This window comes from Pteropus medius, unplaced genomic scaffold, assembly GCF_902729225.1.
Source record: "Pteropus medius unplaced genomic scaffold, Ma_sr-lr_union100, whole genome shotgun sequence".
In the NCBI taxonomy this organism is placed as follows: domain Eukaryota; kingdom Metazoa; phylum Chordata; class Mammalia; order Chiroptera; family Pteropodidae; genus Pteropus; species Pteropus medius.
The window spans coordinates 26900925-26918036 of NW_024354875.1; the positions used below are offsets into that span (position 1 = coordinate 26900925).

General features: G+C 32.2%; 1 protein-coding gene across 12 annotated transcripts in view; it reads right to left on the minus strand.

The window, feature by feature from the left end:
• Positions 1-17112, minus strand: part of COBLL1 (cordon-bleu WH2 repeat protein like 1) — a 138777-nt gene that overhangs the window by 30354 nt on the left and 91311 nt on the right. For 8 of the 12 annotated variants that reach the window (XM_039855915.1, XM_039855910.1, XM_039855905.1 and 5 more), the window contains 5 exons: positions 11261-11462; positions 9382-9610; positions 8551-8589; positions 4341-4438; positions 4010-4246 (listed from right to left, as the gene is read on the minus strand). In XM_039855915.1, coding sequence (XP_039711849.1) covers positions 4010-4246; positions 4341-4438; positions 8551-8589; positions 9382-9610; positions 11261-11462 — 805 coding nt within the window. The remainder of the gene's footprint in view (positions 1-4009; positions 4247-4340; positions 4439-8550; positions 8590-9381; positions 9611-11260; positions 11463-17112) is intronic. The other 4 variants (XM_039855914.1, XM_039855913.1, XM_039855916.1 and 1 more) reach the window with 1 other exon arrangement.

The window sequence follows — 17112 nt, forward strand, 5'->3', positions numbered from 1 at the left end:
GGAAACTGGACAATCGGTTGCCAAATTTAGCTCAGAAAATCAACAGCCTTTTATGTTAATATTTTCAGTTTAAGCTCCAGAATCACTATCCAAATATCATAATTTGCTAGTATTGAAAAGTGCCTTAGAAGAATAGGGCAAATTATTATATATGGACAGCCAACAAGTATAAAATAGATGTGTTGACAGAATTTTTTCCAAGCTACAGATAGACTGACTTATCCGAAAGCCTTAGGCAAACATAAAACCAATGACTACTTAAAAAGCACTAAAATGAAATAAAAACTCGAAATGAATAAAATTGTGCTAATTACAAATCACTTTGTCGTACATTGCTGTTATTTATCTCTCTAGTTCTACTTTTTGGCATTTCATTCACAAGAGATAAGCATTTTCTATTTCTAACGTAATGCAACTATTTCCAATATTTCTACTTTTTTAAAGGATGCTTTGGGGAAAAAAAAATTAGAAAAATCAGAATGCTGTAGTTCTGTTAAACAGCGCACCCTTGTGGTTTATTTTACCTTACAGGATAAGAATGTATCCAATATACCTCATGGATTTGGAAATGATTTTATCATTTTTTTCCAGGCTACTATTAGTTTCAATCATTAAAAATAATGCCCTTTTAAAATTCAAAATTGAAAACTAAATTTTTAAAATAGATATAAAATGTCTATTGTGATAATGACTATCTTTGATTTTAGATTTCAAGCAAGCAAGCAGTAAAATAAGTAAAATTTACCCATAAACTTATAGTTCTGCTAAATTTCCGGAATATTTGCAACTGGCTACATAAACAATTTCAATTCAGGGGGCAATTTTATTTATATGCATTATATAATTATGTATACTACATTTTAGTTGTTAGTCTTTAACTTTTCAATACAACCTGCCAAAATTCTGGCTTTTCTGTAAAAGCTTAAGAAATATATTACTGAGAATTACCTGGCCCAATTACTATAAAGCAAATGTAAAAAGTAAATTTTTTAAGTTATCCAAGTACTTCTGAAAATTTATCATATATATATACATGAAATACTAAAATTTAGTGATATTTTAGTGTGACGGATATTCTCATATATACTATACCTGGCTGTGTGAATACTATGGTTAAAATTTATTTATCAATTCTCTTGAAGACATGCTATGTTACAGAATTTTGCTGGGGAACAAAATTCCTGCCTTCTGGTCGGGGAGAAGAAAAGGGGAAAAATTAACGAAGTTAAAAGCTTTAAACAACAATATAATCTTAACACTTATCTTTAGAGGATGAGATACTTATCCCATATCATGTTATATTATCAGTGAAATATTATGTGCCTTTAAAAAGGAGAAGCTCTTTATGTACTCATAAGGATATCCAAAATAAATCATTCAGATCACTAGAGGAGAATCCTTCTTTGCCTCTTCCAGGTTCTGGTGACTCCTTGAAGTCTCTGGTTTGTGGCAGCTAAACTCCAATCTCTGCCTCCACTATCACGTGGTCTTCTCCTTTGTGTCTCTGTGCCTGTGTCACCTCTTCTTATCAGGCCACCAGTCATGGGATTTGAGTCCAACTTAATTCCAGGATGATCTCATCCCTAGATCCTTAACTTGATCACATTTGCAAAAACTCTATTTCTAAATAAGATCCCATTCACAGGATACTGGGAGTTAGGGCTGGGATATAGCTTTTGGGGAGACACTATTCAAACTATCACAGTTGATTACTCAACAAAGAATAGATGTTTTCTCTGAAAGAGTATAGTAAATATAGGCTAAGGTCATGGATTCAGGTATCTCCAAATTTAGAAGATGGGTAAAGGAAGTAGTATCAAGGAAAAATATAAATAAAAGAGAGCTGAGATATCAAAAGAGAATCAGAAGCAAAGAAGAGGGAAAAATAAAGACCATGGGGTGATCTATTATATCAAATATGGCCAAGGAGGAAAAGAAATAAGTGCTGAGATGAATGCCTAGGAAGGCATGCATTCACATGAACATATGCGTGTGCACTTGTGTGTATACACACACTCAAAAACAGAACCACAGCTTAACTGTTAAGAATTTTTGTAATGAATAAATTTTAAAAAATGGTTTTTCAGCTTCTCTAGGGAAAGCCAAATAATCCTAAGTCCTGCTGAACAATAATACATCAAAGGACTATCCAGATGTCCAGATCAAAAGAAAAAGAATAATTAGAAAATTATATAAAGATGTCTAGTTTGCCAAAGGCAACATACTAAAAAAAAAAAGATTACTTAACGTAGGGGCATCACCTGGTCATAGATCAGAGGGTAAGAATAAAAACAGGTTTTGATGAGGTCACTGGCAGCACGGTCTAGAATTCTAAGAAGCAGACTGTAAGTAAGACAACATAGATCTTTCTGGGATCCAAGCAAAAAGGAAGATTACTGGACTAGAATGGACGAGGAGAGCTGGAGTAAAGGTTTATGAGTAGCAGCTAAGATTTATTTCTATATAAAGTAAAAGACAAACTTTGATAGCTACCCAAGAGTATAATAACTTATACTTCTATAATGTAGTTTCATGGTAATTTGAAATAGAAAACAATCCTGAAAAGGCTATCTCTTAAATGACTTACTATGAAGAAATATAAAGGGGTTACAGCCACAAAATGATGTCTTTGGGGAGTCTGACTTGGCCTCTGCTTATCTCACTCAGTTTCAATCTCTGTTTCTTGCTCACACCCAGGCATGCCATAGTCTTCACATTCTGCATCGTTGAATAGGGTTCCTCTTGCCTGACTAATGCACTCCCACACATATTTTAAGACTGAACCCAAGAAACACGTCTTCTGTGACACTTCCCCCAACTACTATGCAGTTACCTGAGAAAACTCTATTAGCAAATAAGTCTATCATTTGAAAGAATATTCATCCTCCTGCTTTGTAAGATGAGATTTCATAACACAACCATTAGACAAGAGAATCTTAATTGAAATAAAAAGACAGCCTAATAGATGACTTTCCAAGTAACTACTGACTTCAGGCATTTTTTGTTCATTTTTATTTATTTGAGTTGCTATTTACTTTCTAAAGGCACATATGATAGTGTATAAATTATAATTAAAAACTATAGTTATAATTTTTTAAGTTAAGAAAACACGGAAATGTTTATTAGTTTGTTGGGAAGAGTGAAATTACTTGAGCATTGAATTTACTAAGCTTCCAAGGGAGAAATCAAACCATTTAACTAGATAGAAGAAAACTTCTCAGTTATCTCAAATATCTCAAAATAAAATTTGCTCTCAGAGTTACTTAAATAGTTTGTCTGATTACAGGCAACAAAATATATGGCCTCATGTTCAATCACATTTACTTAAAATGTCACTTATAATCCGCATGAATAAAAAAGTAAGTATAGATTTTTATGGGTGTGAAAACAGTTTACAAATGGATTTCCACAAAATATCATACTCCAGGAAACTGGTATTAAAGAGAAGCAATAGTAAGAAAGTTTGGGGAAAAGGTACATCTAGAACAGTGCTTTGAACATAAAATATATAAAAGTAATTGCAATGTATCCTATATAAAAAGTCTCTTTAAAAAACAACAACAACAACAACGATAGACTATATATATACCAGGAAGACATCAGAATATCCCTCCTGAGAATCTCAGAGTCTGGTCAAAAATATATCTCTAGTTAGAAAACCACGAAAGTGACACAAAGATTGTGTTGCTGTTAACAACAACAACAAAAGTGTTGTTTAAAAAAGTGGACCTTAGTAGACCATAACTTTAATGTTTATAGACAATTTATTTGCTTGAACATAAAAGCTACTTAAAAATTGACATATTTATTCTTAATGGCATCACAGAACCGTACATATATAGAGAATCTCTTCTCACTGCCAATCTTGTTAGTAACTATTTATTCACCTTATTACATATTAGTAACTGTTGCTAACCTTCTTAGTTGCTTATGTGGAAAAAGACGAGTTAGGTAAGAGGAAAAATAGATGGTCCCCTCCCAACTCCTAAAACAAAACAAAATCACGCACCTTATCTGTTTCATCCACGCTCATGGATTTCATTACACAAGAAGTTGGCCTCTCCTGGATGTGAGCAAGGTTCTGAGGGACGCTCTGCGATGCTGACATTGGAGGCAATGGAGCCCGCCTCTTCTTAGGTGCATCCGATGGCAGGGTATTTGAAACGTATGTTTTGGAAATGGTATTGGACCTCGCAAAAGTTGGGCGATTATTACTTACTAGAGGGGTTGCAGGGGCACTTGCAGTCTAATAAAGAATGAAAAGGCAAATTCTTTATGTGATTTCAAGATAAAAAGCACACACAATTAAAAACAGATTAGATATATAGGAAAATACTTACTTGATCCCGCCTTTTCTTACTGCGTTGAAAAAAGCTGAAAAACCCTTTATTTTCTTTCTCCGTCATAATGTCTAAGTTTTGTGATATTTGGCAGGACTCTAAAATAGAAGAAAAGCACCTTACTTTTTGTACAAGGGTTGTATGTTCACCCACAAAGGGTCTTTCAATTACTTTCCTTTGAAAATGTATCTAATTATAAAAGCTACTAATTATGGTCTACTACAAACCATAAACTCTGCTAGGCACCTTATAGCTTATTTAATTCTCAAACAACAGGTCAATTTAGCATTACTGTTCCTATTTCACAGCAGAGGAAAGTGAAGCTTAGAGAAACTAAGATACTCAGAGCCAATAATCAGGAAATGACACATCTATAACTTAAACTCAATTCTTTGTGACTCAGTCTGTCTTCTATACACTATTACTAACATTTTGAAGTAAAAAGGGCACTCGAATTAAATGAGATATGAAATTGCTATATATAGTTTGTCCCTTTGTTTATTTTGAATCATAACTTTATCTCAGAGCTAAATTATCATGAAATAGTTTATTTTCCAAAACATGATTCATTATAGTTATTTAGTACTTTGTTAACTATTTCATAAATTTTATTTCTTTAATCCAGTGGTTTTCAACTGGGGCTGAATTTGCCCTCCTCCACCCCTATCCGAGCACATTTGACGATGTTGGTGACAGTTTTGGTTGTCACACATGGGGGGAGGGTGGCGAGAATGTGTTACTGGTATCTACTGGGTAGAGGCTAGTGATGCTGCTAAACATACTACAATGTCCAAGGCAGCCCCGCAACAACAAAGAATTATCTGACCCCAAATGTCAGTAGTGCCAAAATTGAGAAATGGCACTTTAATCAGAATGGCAAATGTCAAACTTCAAGGTTTCATATATAACACTTCATTTTCCAAAAAGTATTTTCTAATGTCAACTGAATGGGCCTACAAAAATAGCAAATACACTATTGCTGGGTCACCCTGGCCCACATTGTCTTTATCATTTCCCACTAAAAAGAACTATGATCACTTAAGAATGGTTAATTCTTTGTTGATATCAAGGTATGTACAAGATAAGGCTAGAATATCTAGGCATATCAGAGAGAAAACAATCAAAATTTCCTGGGGTCATTTTAAAAGAATTCAAAGACCGATCTCATATGGTTTCTACCGGCAAATATCCAGACAATTTTGATATCATTTGAACAACTCGATAAACCTGAAACATATTGCATATGTTTAATTCCATGCATTCATAGTGATACTAAAAAATAATTGATCCTTATCTTTTACCTTTGTGTAATGCTAAGGAACCATTGTTTTAAAACTGTTGAAGGTGGAAAAAAAATCACACTTTTATCCTGCCTTTTCTGAATGAACCCTACCCAGATAGACAAATAGCTAACATGGGGAAATTTGCTTTTTTAGAAATATCTTGACTAATAATTAAAGGAATGTTTGCAACAGATTATGACCATTTTTCAACTCTTATTAGCCATTATTTATGGCTAACATCAAAAAAGATAACTTGTTTTTGTATATCTGCTAATGAAAGTACACAATACCACCTATGAAGTAGTCTTGCCAAAAATATGTCACCCAAATCTGATCAAGATTCTAGATTTAACAATCAATTTATAAGAAATATTATAAAGAAATATGTTAAGTGGCATCACAGGATGCAGTTAGCAACATTCTGAATGTGGGAAATTCCATAAGACAAATGACCTGGTTTATAAAAAGAAATGAATTGAAAAAAAAAAATTTAAGTTAAAAAGATAAGTAAGGTTCTGTAAATTTCAGAAACATCTCTACTAAGAAACATACTGGTTTATGGTAAATCGTAATTTCAGTAATATAGGAAACAATGTACTGTATATTGAAACCCATGAGATATAGCTAAAGTAGCACAAAGGGATAAATGTATTTTTACTTAAAATAAATGTTTAAAAAATTAAATTATGACGAATTCAGGGCTAGTCCAAGAAAGCAAAGATAGTTAAAGCCAATAACTATATTAATGCAATATGTCTTAATAATATTTTAAAGGAAAACTATATTTCACAAAATAAAACTTCATAAATCTGATGCTTCAAACCTTAAATAAGCAGTATGCATTTGGTACGAGTTTATTGACAATGGTAACAACTAATAATGAACATGTGGACAGCATATTATAGTTAAAGATTTTTTTTACATGCCTAATTTATTTCTTGGAAAAACTCTGAGAGGTAGATATCATAAGTTTTCAGTCTGAGCCCTTTTTCTAAGTTTGGGGTTGTAAAGAAATGGAAGTGCGTGGTATCACCCCATTACATATCTGAGGACCTAGGTGACCAGAGTTTGAATAACTTACACCAAGACACATAGTCATTAAATGGTAGAACTGAAACTGGTTTCCATTTAAAGGTGGTTTATTATACCTCTGACATTTTTCAAAGAAATGCTACTATTTTATTTTAAGATAGAATCCTCCACTAATTGAATATAGATATATAATTAAATTTAGATAGAACATTAGATGAAAAATTCACATGCTGGTGTAATGCAATAAATATAATCTGAGTATTTGATGTAGTTATTTTTGGTAAAGTAATTTTCAGGCACCCAGTCATCCTCTACACCTCCAAGTCTTAATGCTCTGTGTCAGGGAGCATTGTAAGCCAGAGTTAAACTCTAAGACAAATAAGGGCTTTAGCTTAGTTAGCAACTCAAATGCTGTAGTTTCCTGTTTCCAGAACAGAGGCTATAAGTAAGGGCATGCAAAGTTTTAAGCCTTTTGATAATATCAGACAAAAATTAAAGAGGCAGGGGAATGGTGTTTACAGTGATTAGATTAACCTTGTAAATTCTGACATTGTAAAAGGAGCTTTCTTAAATTTTCCTATTCCATTGTCTTAAGGTTATGTTCATAACATTTAATACACTAAATAAACCATATCTTTGGAGGGCTGAAAGGGGTATTAGAAATCAATTTATTCAACATCTTAAAAATGAGGCCAACAAGATTATGGAATTCGCTTTGGTTTGTATATGTAGAGAATGGAAAAATTAGGAACAAAAGCCAAGTACAAGTAACAGAATGTTGATGCTGGAAAGGATCACTAAGACAACTTTTTCTCATATCTTTATTATCAGAGAAGTAAAAGGTTAGATCTATACAGATAAAGTTATTTGTCTTATCCGCTTGTCAAATGAGGTTGACAGCTAATGTAGTATCAATTAAAATGCCTGCCTTCTAATTATTAACCAATATGTACTTTAGGATCATAAGAAATTTCAACTTCTTTGATTAGGCTGGTATTAATGCTAGGTACTAATACTATTACTTATGTGGGCTTAATTCTTGGAATTGAGAGGCTCATTGTGCTACGGGAAAATTGGAAGTGGAAAAGAAAGATTTCAATAACACAATGTATACAGTTTATTGTGGGGTTTTTTTAGTAAGATGGTAATTATTACAGTAATAAATTATCTAAGCCTATCCTTTTTTAATGGGCCAAAGACATCCAGATTTTATTATTATTGGCTATTTTTAATAAAATTTTCACTATAAAAGTAATATATTCCCATTATAAAATTCTGTAATAAAGAAAAGAATGAAAAGTCACCCATAGTCTTACCACCCGAAAGTAACCACTATAAAAAATTTTTATGTATTTCCTTTCAAAGTTTCATGTAACTTTTTTTACAACTGTATTAAACATATTTAAATGCTTTAAAAGCTAATTTTAGTATAAGCCATTTTTCCAAGTTATTACAAAATATTCACAGTTTAATGGCTACAAAAATTTCTTGTGATGAATGTACCCTGATTATTATGAATAATTGTTAAACAAAAGTAATCTAAGATCTTTCTATGGTACAACCAAATTATCAGCATCTGTACCCAGTAAGATCTTAGCAAATCATTTTTTCTTGTCTGAGTAAAGAAAATATTCTTCACTTTCTTAGGATAATATTAATTTTAAAACAATTATTGAAATGTAATTATTGTATTAAATTCAGAAATCAAGGAGGGCTTTATAAATTATTTTTCAGGAAATAAAACACAAAGATTTTATCTAAGTTAAAATCTCTTGCACAATGTACATATTAGTAATGTTAAGAAAACAGGTAAAATTAGAAGCTTATTTTCAATTTACCCAATAGAAATAGAGATTTCATATTATAATTTGTTTCTACCGATTCATATGACTTACCTTGTAAAGTTGACTTATTGAAGGCAGTAACAGAAGTGGCTACAGAAGAGGGGGTAAAAGAGGGTAAATCGACTTAACTATGATGTTTATCCAAGGACACAATACCACTGGGTTGAAACAGTTGTCTGTAGATTTACATAAAGTCACAAATCTCAGGATAAAGTTTGAAGTTCTCTATGCACAGGGGATATAAGTGATTGTCTCCTACGCTAAACTTTTATTTCTCCTAATAAAACAGATTCATGTTGAATAAATAAGCTTGCATTTATCTATCAGACATCATGCAAACCAACATTATCTAAGATCTCCAAATTTTAATACATTAAATTATTTCTAGAGATTAATACTGCAAGCTATTTCTATTTAGAAATTTTGAGAATTAAACTGATTCATAAGCCAGTTGATTTTGGGTGCTGACCTTTAGACAAAAATGTGGCAAGAAACTTCCTAATTTGGATGATAATTAAGACTCAGACAAAATCATGGTGAGTCTACAGTAATTTATGTTTGATTAGAACAATGAATTTAAATGTAATTTTTCTTTTCTGTTTAAATCTCAAACTCGCAAAGAATTAAGTTAAATTCTATCAAAAAATATTCATAGGTAGATGGAAAAGTGTAAAATGTGATGATAAGAAAGACAAGTTTTCATTCCTATTTCAATAACTGAAATCAAGTTAAATTTTATTACATTTAGTTTTCTCTTATTTCCAATGGAATGTATTGACTTCTGTCTACAGGATCCATTAAACTTGAGAACCATACATAAACACAACATACACATATACATACATGCACATCCTGTCAAATGAATATAATAAAAAGTCTTACCTCTGCTGATATCCATGGCATATAACTCTCTTAATCCCAGCTCATTAAGAGATTTCATCAAGTCAAGGGGCTCCTGAGACTGATAATCCTTCAACAAGAGTGTATGCAATGGATCGAACTCACATTTGCTGCATATAATGGGGGTAAGTTCTTGAAGTATTGCATGTGGGCTAACTCTCACTATTGTCTTCTGCGTTTTCTTAAAATTGATCACAACTCTCACAGTTTTCTGTAACATATTGAAGCCACAGTTATACCACAATTTACTCAAATAAATTTTCTCAATGATGTCTAGAATAATGAGAAATCTACACTTATATATTCACGCAATAAACAAAATTTTTCTATTTTAGTGTAAAATTCTTTTTTTAATTGTTACCTCCTAAATCCAAAGTAGATTCTTATTAAATAGTCTAGATTAAATTCATAACCCTTGTATAGTAAAGTATTAGGTAGATTTAAATACAAAATGAAACATAAAAGCCTCCTATCTAGTACAATGGATATTTTGGTTTTGTTCCTTAAAGTATTTACTTTAAAATTGGCAAACACATATAATAATACAGAATTATCCATGTTTTGTTCTACCTTTTAGTTGAGGAATATTTATTTCTCTAACAGTTTGTCAGTCTTCTCAATGGAAAAGGAGTATCTTAGTTAAAATATTAAAATTTTTTAGCTTCCATTTGAAATAAGTTAAATAAGATAATCCATATAAAGAGATAAGCACAGTGCCTGGCATATTGTAAATTATCAATAAACAAACATTATTGTGACTATTATTGTTACTATTATTATTATTTTGGCTAATTTTAATATATTAGTAAAAATATTAAAATATTTCTTATTTAGATATTTAATATTACTAATTCAAAATTATTAAGAGTATCTTAAGCATCTGATCACTTTAATATACTTGAATTAAATCCTGTATAGAAATAGAACTTAGAAACATGTGACCGTGCTAAGTGAAATGTACAGATTGCAGGTCCTCAAAGTTTAACATGTATTTATAAAACTAAAACACCGCATATGACTCTATCATATAACATAAATTCTATCTGGGTAAATAGCACACATATTGAGATAGCCCAATATCCCAATTAATATTTAATACTCAATCACATTTGTAGAAAGCAAATATATTTTAGTATTGTAAAAGAATTAACTTTTTTTGTAAAAAGTTTCATAAGAACATGAAGAAAATATGAGAATATATGTACTCAAGTCATTTGTAAATGAATTATTTAATATATAAACCTTTATATATTTTCTTAAGTTAAAAATAGTTGATATTGTTCCTAATGAAAGAATATTTTTTGAAACCCAAAAACTCTATTGCTTATAGAAAAAGAATAATTTTATAAAGAATCTATGATATTAGAATCATTATGGTTAAACATTTTTACTTAAAATTCATATATTACAGAAAACTGAACCACAGTATAGCTCAAATTAACACTAATGTAGAAGTTAAGAAGTTAAAATCATCGCTTACCAAGAAAGCCAAATTTTTATTTTAATAAATTCTTAAATGAATTTCATTAAAAGATTCTAAAACCTTCCTTGAAATATAAAATATTTTTAAAAAGTAGTTTAAAATACAAATCATTCATAATTGTCAGATTCTAACACTGTTCTATAGATCACTTTATAGCATATAAAATCCAAAATATTCCCCAAATTCTATTAATCCAAACATCAATGACCAACTGAATCCTGAACAAAGTGGTCTAGGAAAACATGATAGCCATGTTCACATCAAATTTGACCAAGAAAGACAATTTTTATTTCATTTATAATGAGCTGCAAATAATAACTGAAAAATCAACTTAGCATTTTAGCCATATGGTATCAAAATCTACAGTGAAATTCTTACCTCTGGTATTATAGGTGTAGGTTTCTTCTTTTCTAAAATTTTTGGCTTTAAAATTACTTTCTCCACCTCCAACATTCCTATTGGTGTGTTTGGCTTAAATTTAATGGGATTCTTTTCAGCTGACAGCAGATCAATTGTATAACTTGATGGATTTAAGTGATACTGTGCACAGAGGAATATCAACAAGTCCATCATAGGTTTACTGTAAAACAAGAGTAATGTTGATCATAAAACAATTTAAGTAACTCTTAAAGTTACTGTTTCAAGCATTTTCTTAGGGCCTCTTGACTTCGGTAGATAAAACAAGGCTATGAAATCATATTTATGAAAGAAGCTTAAAAATCTAATTATAAGATATTTAAAAAGACAAAATTATAGCACTTAAAAAGTGCTAAGTAGTATTCAAAAAAGCTTGGGTCCCAGTGTTGGTTTAAAAATTACCTATATTTTATCTCTCGAATTGTCTTCATATTACAAATTTCAAGAGAAGGAAAAGCCCTTTCCTTACCCAAAAGTAGTCAGTTAGTTGAGCAGAAACTTCTTCACAATATTATGTAGAAAGCTAGCAGTCTTCAGCTTACAAATTGGTTATATTCCAAAGTTCTCATAAGAATAAAGTATTAAGAACTACCTACCACTCTTTGAGCTTTAGAAAGCACAGTAAGTATTTACACGAGGAAGCATATAAAATCCTAAAGGAGATTATAGTACTGATTTCTTAAATCATTCAAACGGTATTTATTATTTTCTAGCTATTGAAGATACAGTACAAGTGTTATGCCATACTTGCTCTCATAGGTCTAATGCTCTACCTGATGCATTAGACCAAGTATCAGCAAACTGCAATCTGCAGGTCAAAGTGGGCCCAAAGCCTGTTTTTGTAAATAAAGTTTTACTGGAACACAGTCATTCTCATTTGTTCACATAATATCTAGGGCTGCTTTTGTGTTACAATGGCAGATTTGAGTAGGATGAGACTGAGATTATATGGCCCACAAAGCCTAATTATATTTCCTTGACAGAAAAAGTTTATGGGCTTTTGTGCTAAAAATAAAAAAGTAACCAAGTAAATATATGAGATAATTTCAAGCAGTGATTAAATTTTAAATACTAATGGTAATACCGAATCTATTTCTATAGGAAATTGCACACTCAACTTGAGATCCAGAGACACTTCCCACTTTGTTGCTTCCTTCTCCATAGATTCTAATTGTTGGCACGGACTTGTGTTTTTTCATTCACGCCATCAACAGAACAATGTGGTTTCTTAGTCTTTCGTAATAGTCAGCTCTTAAGGAAAGTCACTGAAAAATCTTTTGTATTATGTGCTTTCCTGAAGTGTCTGGACTGGATTAGTACTTATTTAAGACTGAGGCACTGAAACACTGTGCAAAAGTCCTTTTTTCTTGAACTGAGGTACAAGCTGATGAGCGTCACCTGAGGGTTATCAGCTGGCCAGCTATTTTTTTCCACTAGGAAATATAAATGTCAGTAAACAATTCTCCAGTCTCTTGACTAGAGACATGAACCTGGCTACTGGCTTTCAGGAACTTGACAGGGAAATGAAGCTAAGAAGCTTACCATTCAGCATGCCATTTTTAATTTAATACATCTGTTTTCATATGCACCTCATCCCCACCTGCTTGAGTGGAGTTCCCAGATCTGTAGCTTCTTTGGTTCAGTTTTTCCAGAGGCAGTCTCCTGCTGAGGAAGTGTTAGTTGTCTGACATTGTGTGGTGTTGAGGTCAAACAACAGTTCATATAGATTTTCAAACTATCCCCAGTGTTCAACTCCCTACTTCAACCTTATCTGTTGTGGTCATTGCTTATTCTTAGGCCATTCCAATCTCTGTAGGATAGACATGTGCTTCATAATAGTATCCTCACCTCCCTTTTCCTCCCCTGCATACAAGTAGCACCCTATTTTACATATATCAAGGAAAATGAATAAAAGACCCTAAGCCCTTCAGTAAAAAATGTTCTCTGGAATATGTTTCCAGTCCTCAAATTATGTTCCCTATGTCGTTATCAGATGCTTGCACAATAATATTTAGAAGTTTTATGTCCTTCTCTTGACCTGGTATGCTCATATATAAATTTGTCTATAATTGTCCAAATTCTGGCTTTGGATAGTAAATACTAAATTTTATCTAGAAGGAAACTACATAATGGTATTATGGAAGTTTATCTTTTGGTAACGTAGTACTCTACGAGAGCAATTTGCTAGCCTTGAAAACGATGCTTTCTTTTTCTGATAGTAAATAGGTTAAGAAGGATTAGACAATGTCTAGGTAAATACAATATGATTATAAAGATGGTTAAGCTGGAAGAAGAATTTTCACTGCCAACCAAATGGAGCACTGTCCATTGTTGTCTGAGTAAATGGTGACATATTCAGATATTTCTTTTTCTCTCTGTGTAAATGTGCCAAGAAATATGTGTAAAAACACTAAAGCTTACACCTCAAACATTTTTTACTTCTTAAAATGTATAGTTCTTTAGAATTTAAAAAATTGAAATGTTTAGTTTCTTAGAAATGCTCAGGAAAGTTTTAAAAAGTAGTTATTAGTGTAAAGTTTTGTTTTGTTTCTGTTTTGTTAATCTCTGTCTTTGTGTCACCATTTTATATCTTTATGTAAAAACATATAAACATTTACAAAGATATTTTTCATTTTTAATAGGTAAGAAAAATTTAACACTCTTTAAGTGCACTTCTTATTTAACCCTTGAGATGTGCTTTAAAGAATCATTGCATTTCTGTTATATATCAATTTTCCAATATAATAAATGGAGTGAATACAGAGCCAAGGATGTTATAATAATGGCCTATTCCCTCAGTCAATTTGGTCATCTATAATCTGTGGATGAAAGGGGTTCTACGGAAAGTAACTTCACAGTGTGATCCGATCATATATTCTTAACTAGGGAGGTCATGGAGGATGTCACACCCCAGCATATAACTTTTTAGTAAAAAGTTTATCTTTGCTGTAAGCAAGCCCTGTCTATTGTTTTTATGCATCTATGTTAACGCAGCTTTGAAATAATCATAACCACTCTCAAGAAAGCACATAGTATTAATTGTCCTGTAATCCAATTCCAGTCTTGCTTTCTCCCCACTTCACGTAATCTTCCTATGTTCCTTTTGTTAATTTCAAATGCATAAGAGAAACTGCAAAATTGTCAGTTCTCGGAAGCATTTGAGATCTTGTTTCCCAGCATCTGTCATCAGTTTTGGCTCTAATAAACTCTTACGAAAATTCTCTACAGATTTGGATGTTTCTTCCATCAATAAATCTTTGCACACAATACCAGATTTCATGGCAAAAAAATTTCATGCTGACTAGAGCTGTATCATGACCTTTGAACTCAACATTGCCTAAATGTTTTCTAATAAAAATACCTCTTCAAAAGGCAACTAAAAATCATAGCACTTCCTTATGACTTTATTCTCTCATTCAATAATTCTAGGTTCAATTCTTTATTCAATAATTCCAGAAGTCAATTTTGTTTTGAAAATATTCCTATTCCCATACAGAGGAATGCAACAGATCAGAAAGTTTTATAACAGACACAGTACTGATGGGAATTTACTACTGCATATGACAATGGGACTTCAAATTTCTGGGGAAATAATTAAATTTTCAACAACCAATATTCAGAAAATTGACTAGCTATCTGATGAAAATTAAAAGTTATGTATCTACCTTATCCCTCATACTAAAGCAAGCTCCATGTGGACTAGATATATAAATATGAAGGGAGAAAAACAGAAAGGAAACCCATCTTCATGCTGTTTATGTTCTGGAGCATTGCTGTTCAATAGAACTTTCTGCAAAGATAGAAATTTTCTATATCTGTGCTGTCCAATACAGTGGCCTTTCACAACATGTGGCCATTGTGAATGAAAAAGGGGCAATGAAATAAATCTGACAAGCTCAGTGGCTGAAAGCAACCTCACAGGGTGATCTGATCATACATTACTAATTGGGCAGGTCATGGTGGACAGTCACAACATAGGGACACTACATAGTGGTAGCGTTACTGAAAGGCCTTAGATGTTCATTTTAATTATTTGCTATGCGATATGCTTACTAACTTCTTCCTGTTGACCCGCAAACCATCAACAAGGTCCTGGTAGATTTGGGAGAGATTAAAGAAAGAAAGTTTTACAAGTCAGACTGAAAAATAAGAATCCAACAATGATAATCCACCTGTGGCCCCAAGAGCATGAACCCTTGGGAATTTGCAAGAATATTATAAAAGGAATTGAACTTTCCACAAGAAGCAGAATAGGGCTTCAGTCCAATTTTATCTAGACCTTAAGGAACAGAGTGACTTCAGATGTTATCTGGGTTTCATTTATACCTAGATGTGAACTCCTCTCTCGGAGGACTGTCTTTTAGCAATCTTTATTCTCAGGACCTAATACATAGTAAAGTCAATGTCATTGAATGAGGAATTCATGGGAACCAGTGATTATTTATCTCTAGGTAATTCTGCTTAAAGCATCCATGAACTCAAACACACAGCATACAACGTACAATGAGATCTCTGTACAGTATCTGACACACGAAAAGGCAAAATTGTTAAAAGAAGGGTCAAAAGCTTTTTAAAAAACATATGGTTGTGAAAACCATTCTTTTAAAATTCACAAATTTTACTAGTATCCTTGTCGTGTCTAAAGCCATGACACGTTTACACAGGAGTGGGATATAAGCATTAAGTTAGGCTAAGACCTTTTCCAAAACAGCCTCAGACCAGTTCAAATGCTTAAAGCATTTAATTGAAACTTCAGCCTTTGACACTAAAAGCACAGATTTTGAGAGTGAGAATTACTGACTGACTGCCTAGCTCTACCATAAAGGAGCCATAATACTATCAAAATAGGACATTTAACATTTAAACTGACTCTGCATCCAATAGGGCTGCTTTAGGGATTAACTACTCACAAAATGTACCCACAGAAAATGAAATTATCTCTTGAGTATAGTCATTTAGAATTATACACCCAGATGTCAAATTACTTCTGTAAAAACAACAATTTTGGTTGAGGATAATTATCTGAAGCTGATGCAGCTAACTGCAGTTGGCTAACAGGTTCAACCATGGGATCACCACAGGAAGGATTCTTTTTTCCTGTTTGCTAAGGTGTGAGCACATGCTAGCAATCCACCTGAAACTCGAGCCAAAATATTAAAAGTTGAAAAGGATTGGCTGAACTTGATCATCAGTTTCTCATTCAGATAAGAAAGTTTCTTCTTCTATAACACTTCACTTTAAATTTTGGTTTATTATATTACTTAATAGAGTCTGCTTTGCATTAATATTATTTATATATTTTTTTCTCTTATAAAATAATCCTTTCCTGGAGGGCAGATAATTTTTTAATACGCTAAAAACTCTTCTTTGAAATGGAGAAATCCCTATGAGATTTCCTGCTTCCTTCAGAAATAAATAATAATTCATCATATTAATTTCATACCTACTAACTCCTTTAACTTCACAACCATCACAAAAGCTACTCCCATTTTATGAATTAAAAAAAAAAAAGATGAGGTTAGAGAAGTTACTAGACTAGATGAAGATCATATACAGAATTAGGAAGCAATCAGTATTAGAATGTCCTGACTTCTAAAACTATATTCCTTCAGCTACATTTTAGCATTATGGTACCACAACTCGAGATGCAGGATGGGGTGGATGGTTTGTAACAGGCTATCTGCTATCTGCTACAATTCTTCTTAGATTGATGACATCACCAAATCATCCCCAAATCTGCTGGTAACCCTTTATGCATTTATGACATGTATTGGGATACTCTTGTCCTAGTTTTGCTACCTGCTAGAAAAGAC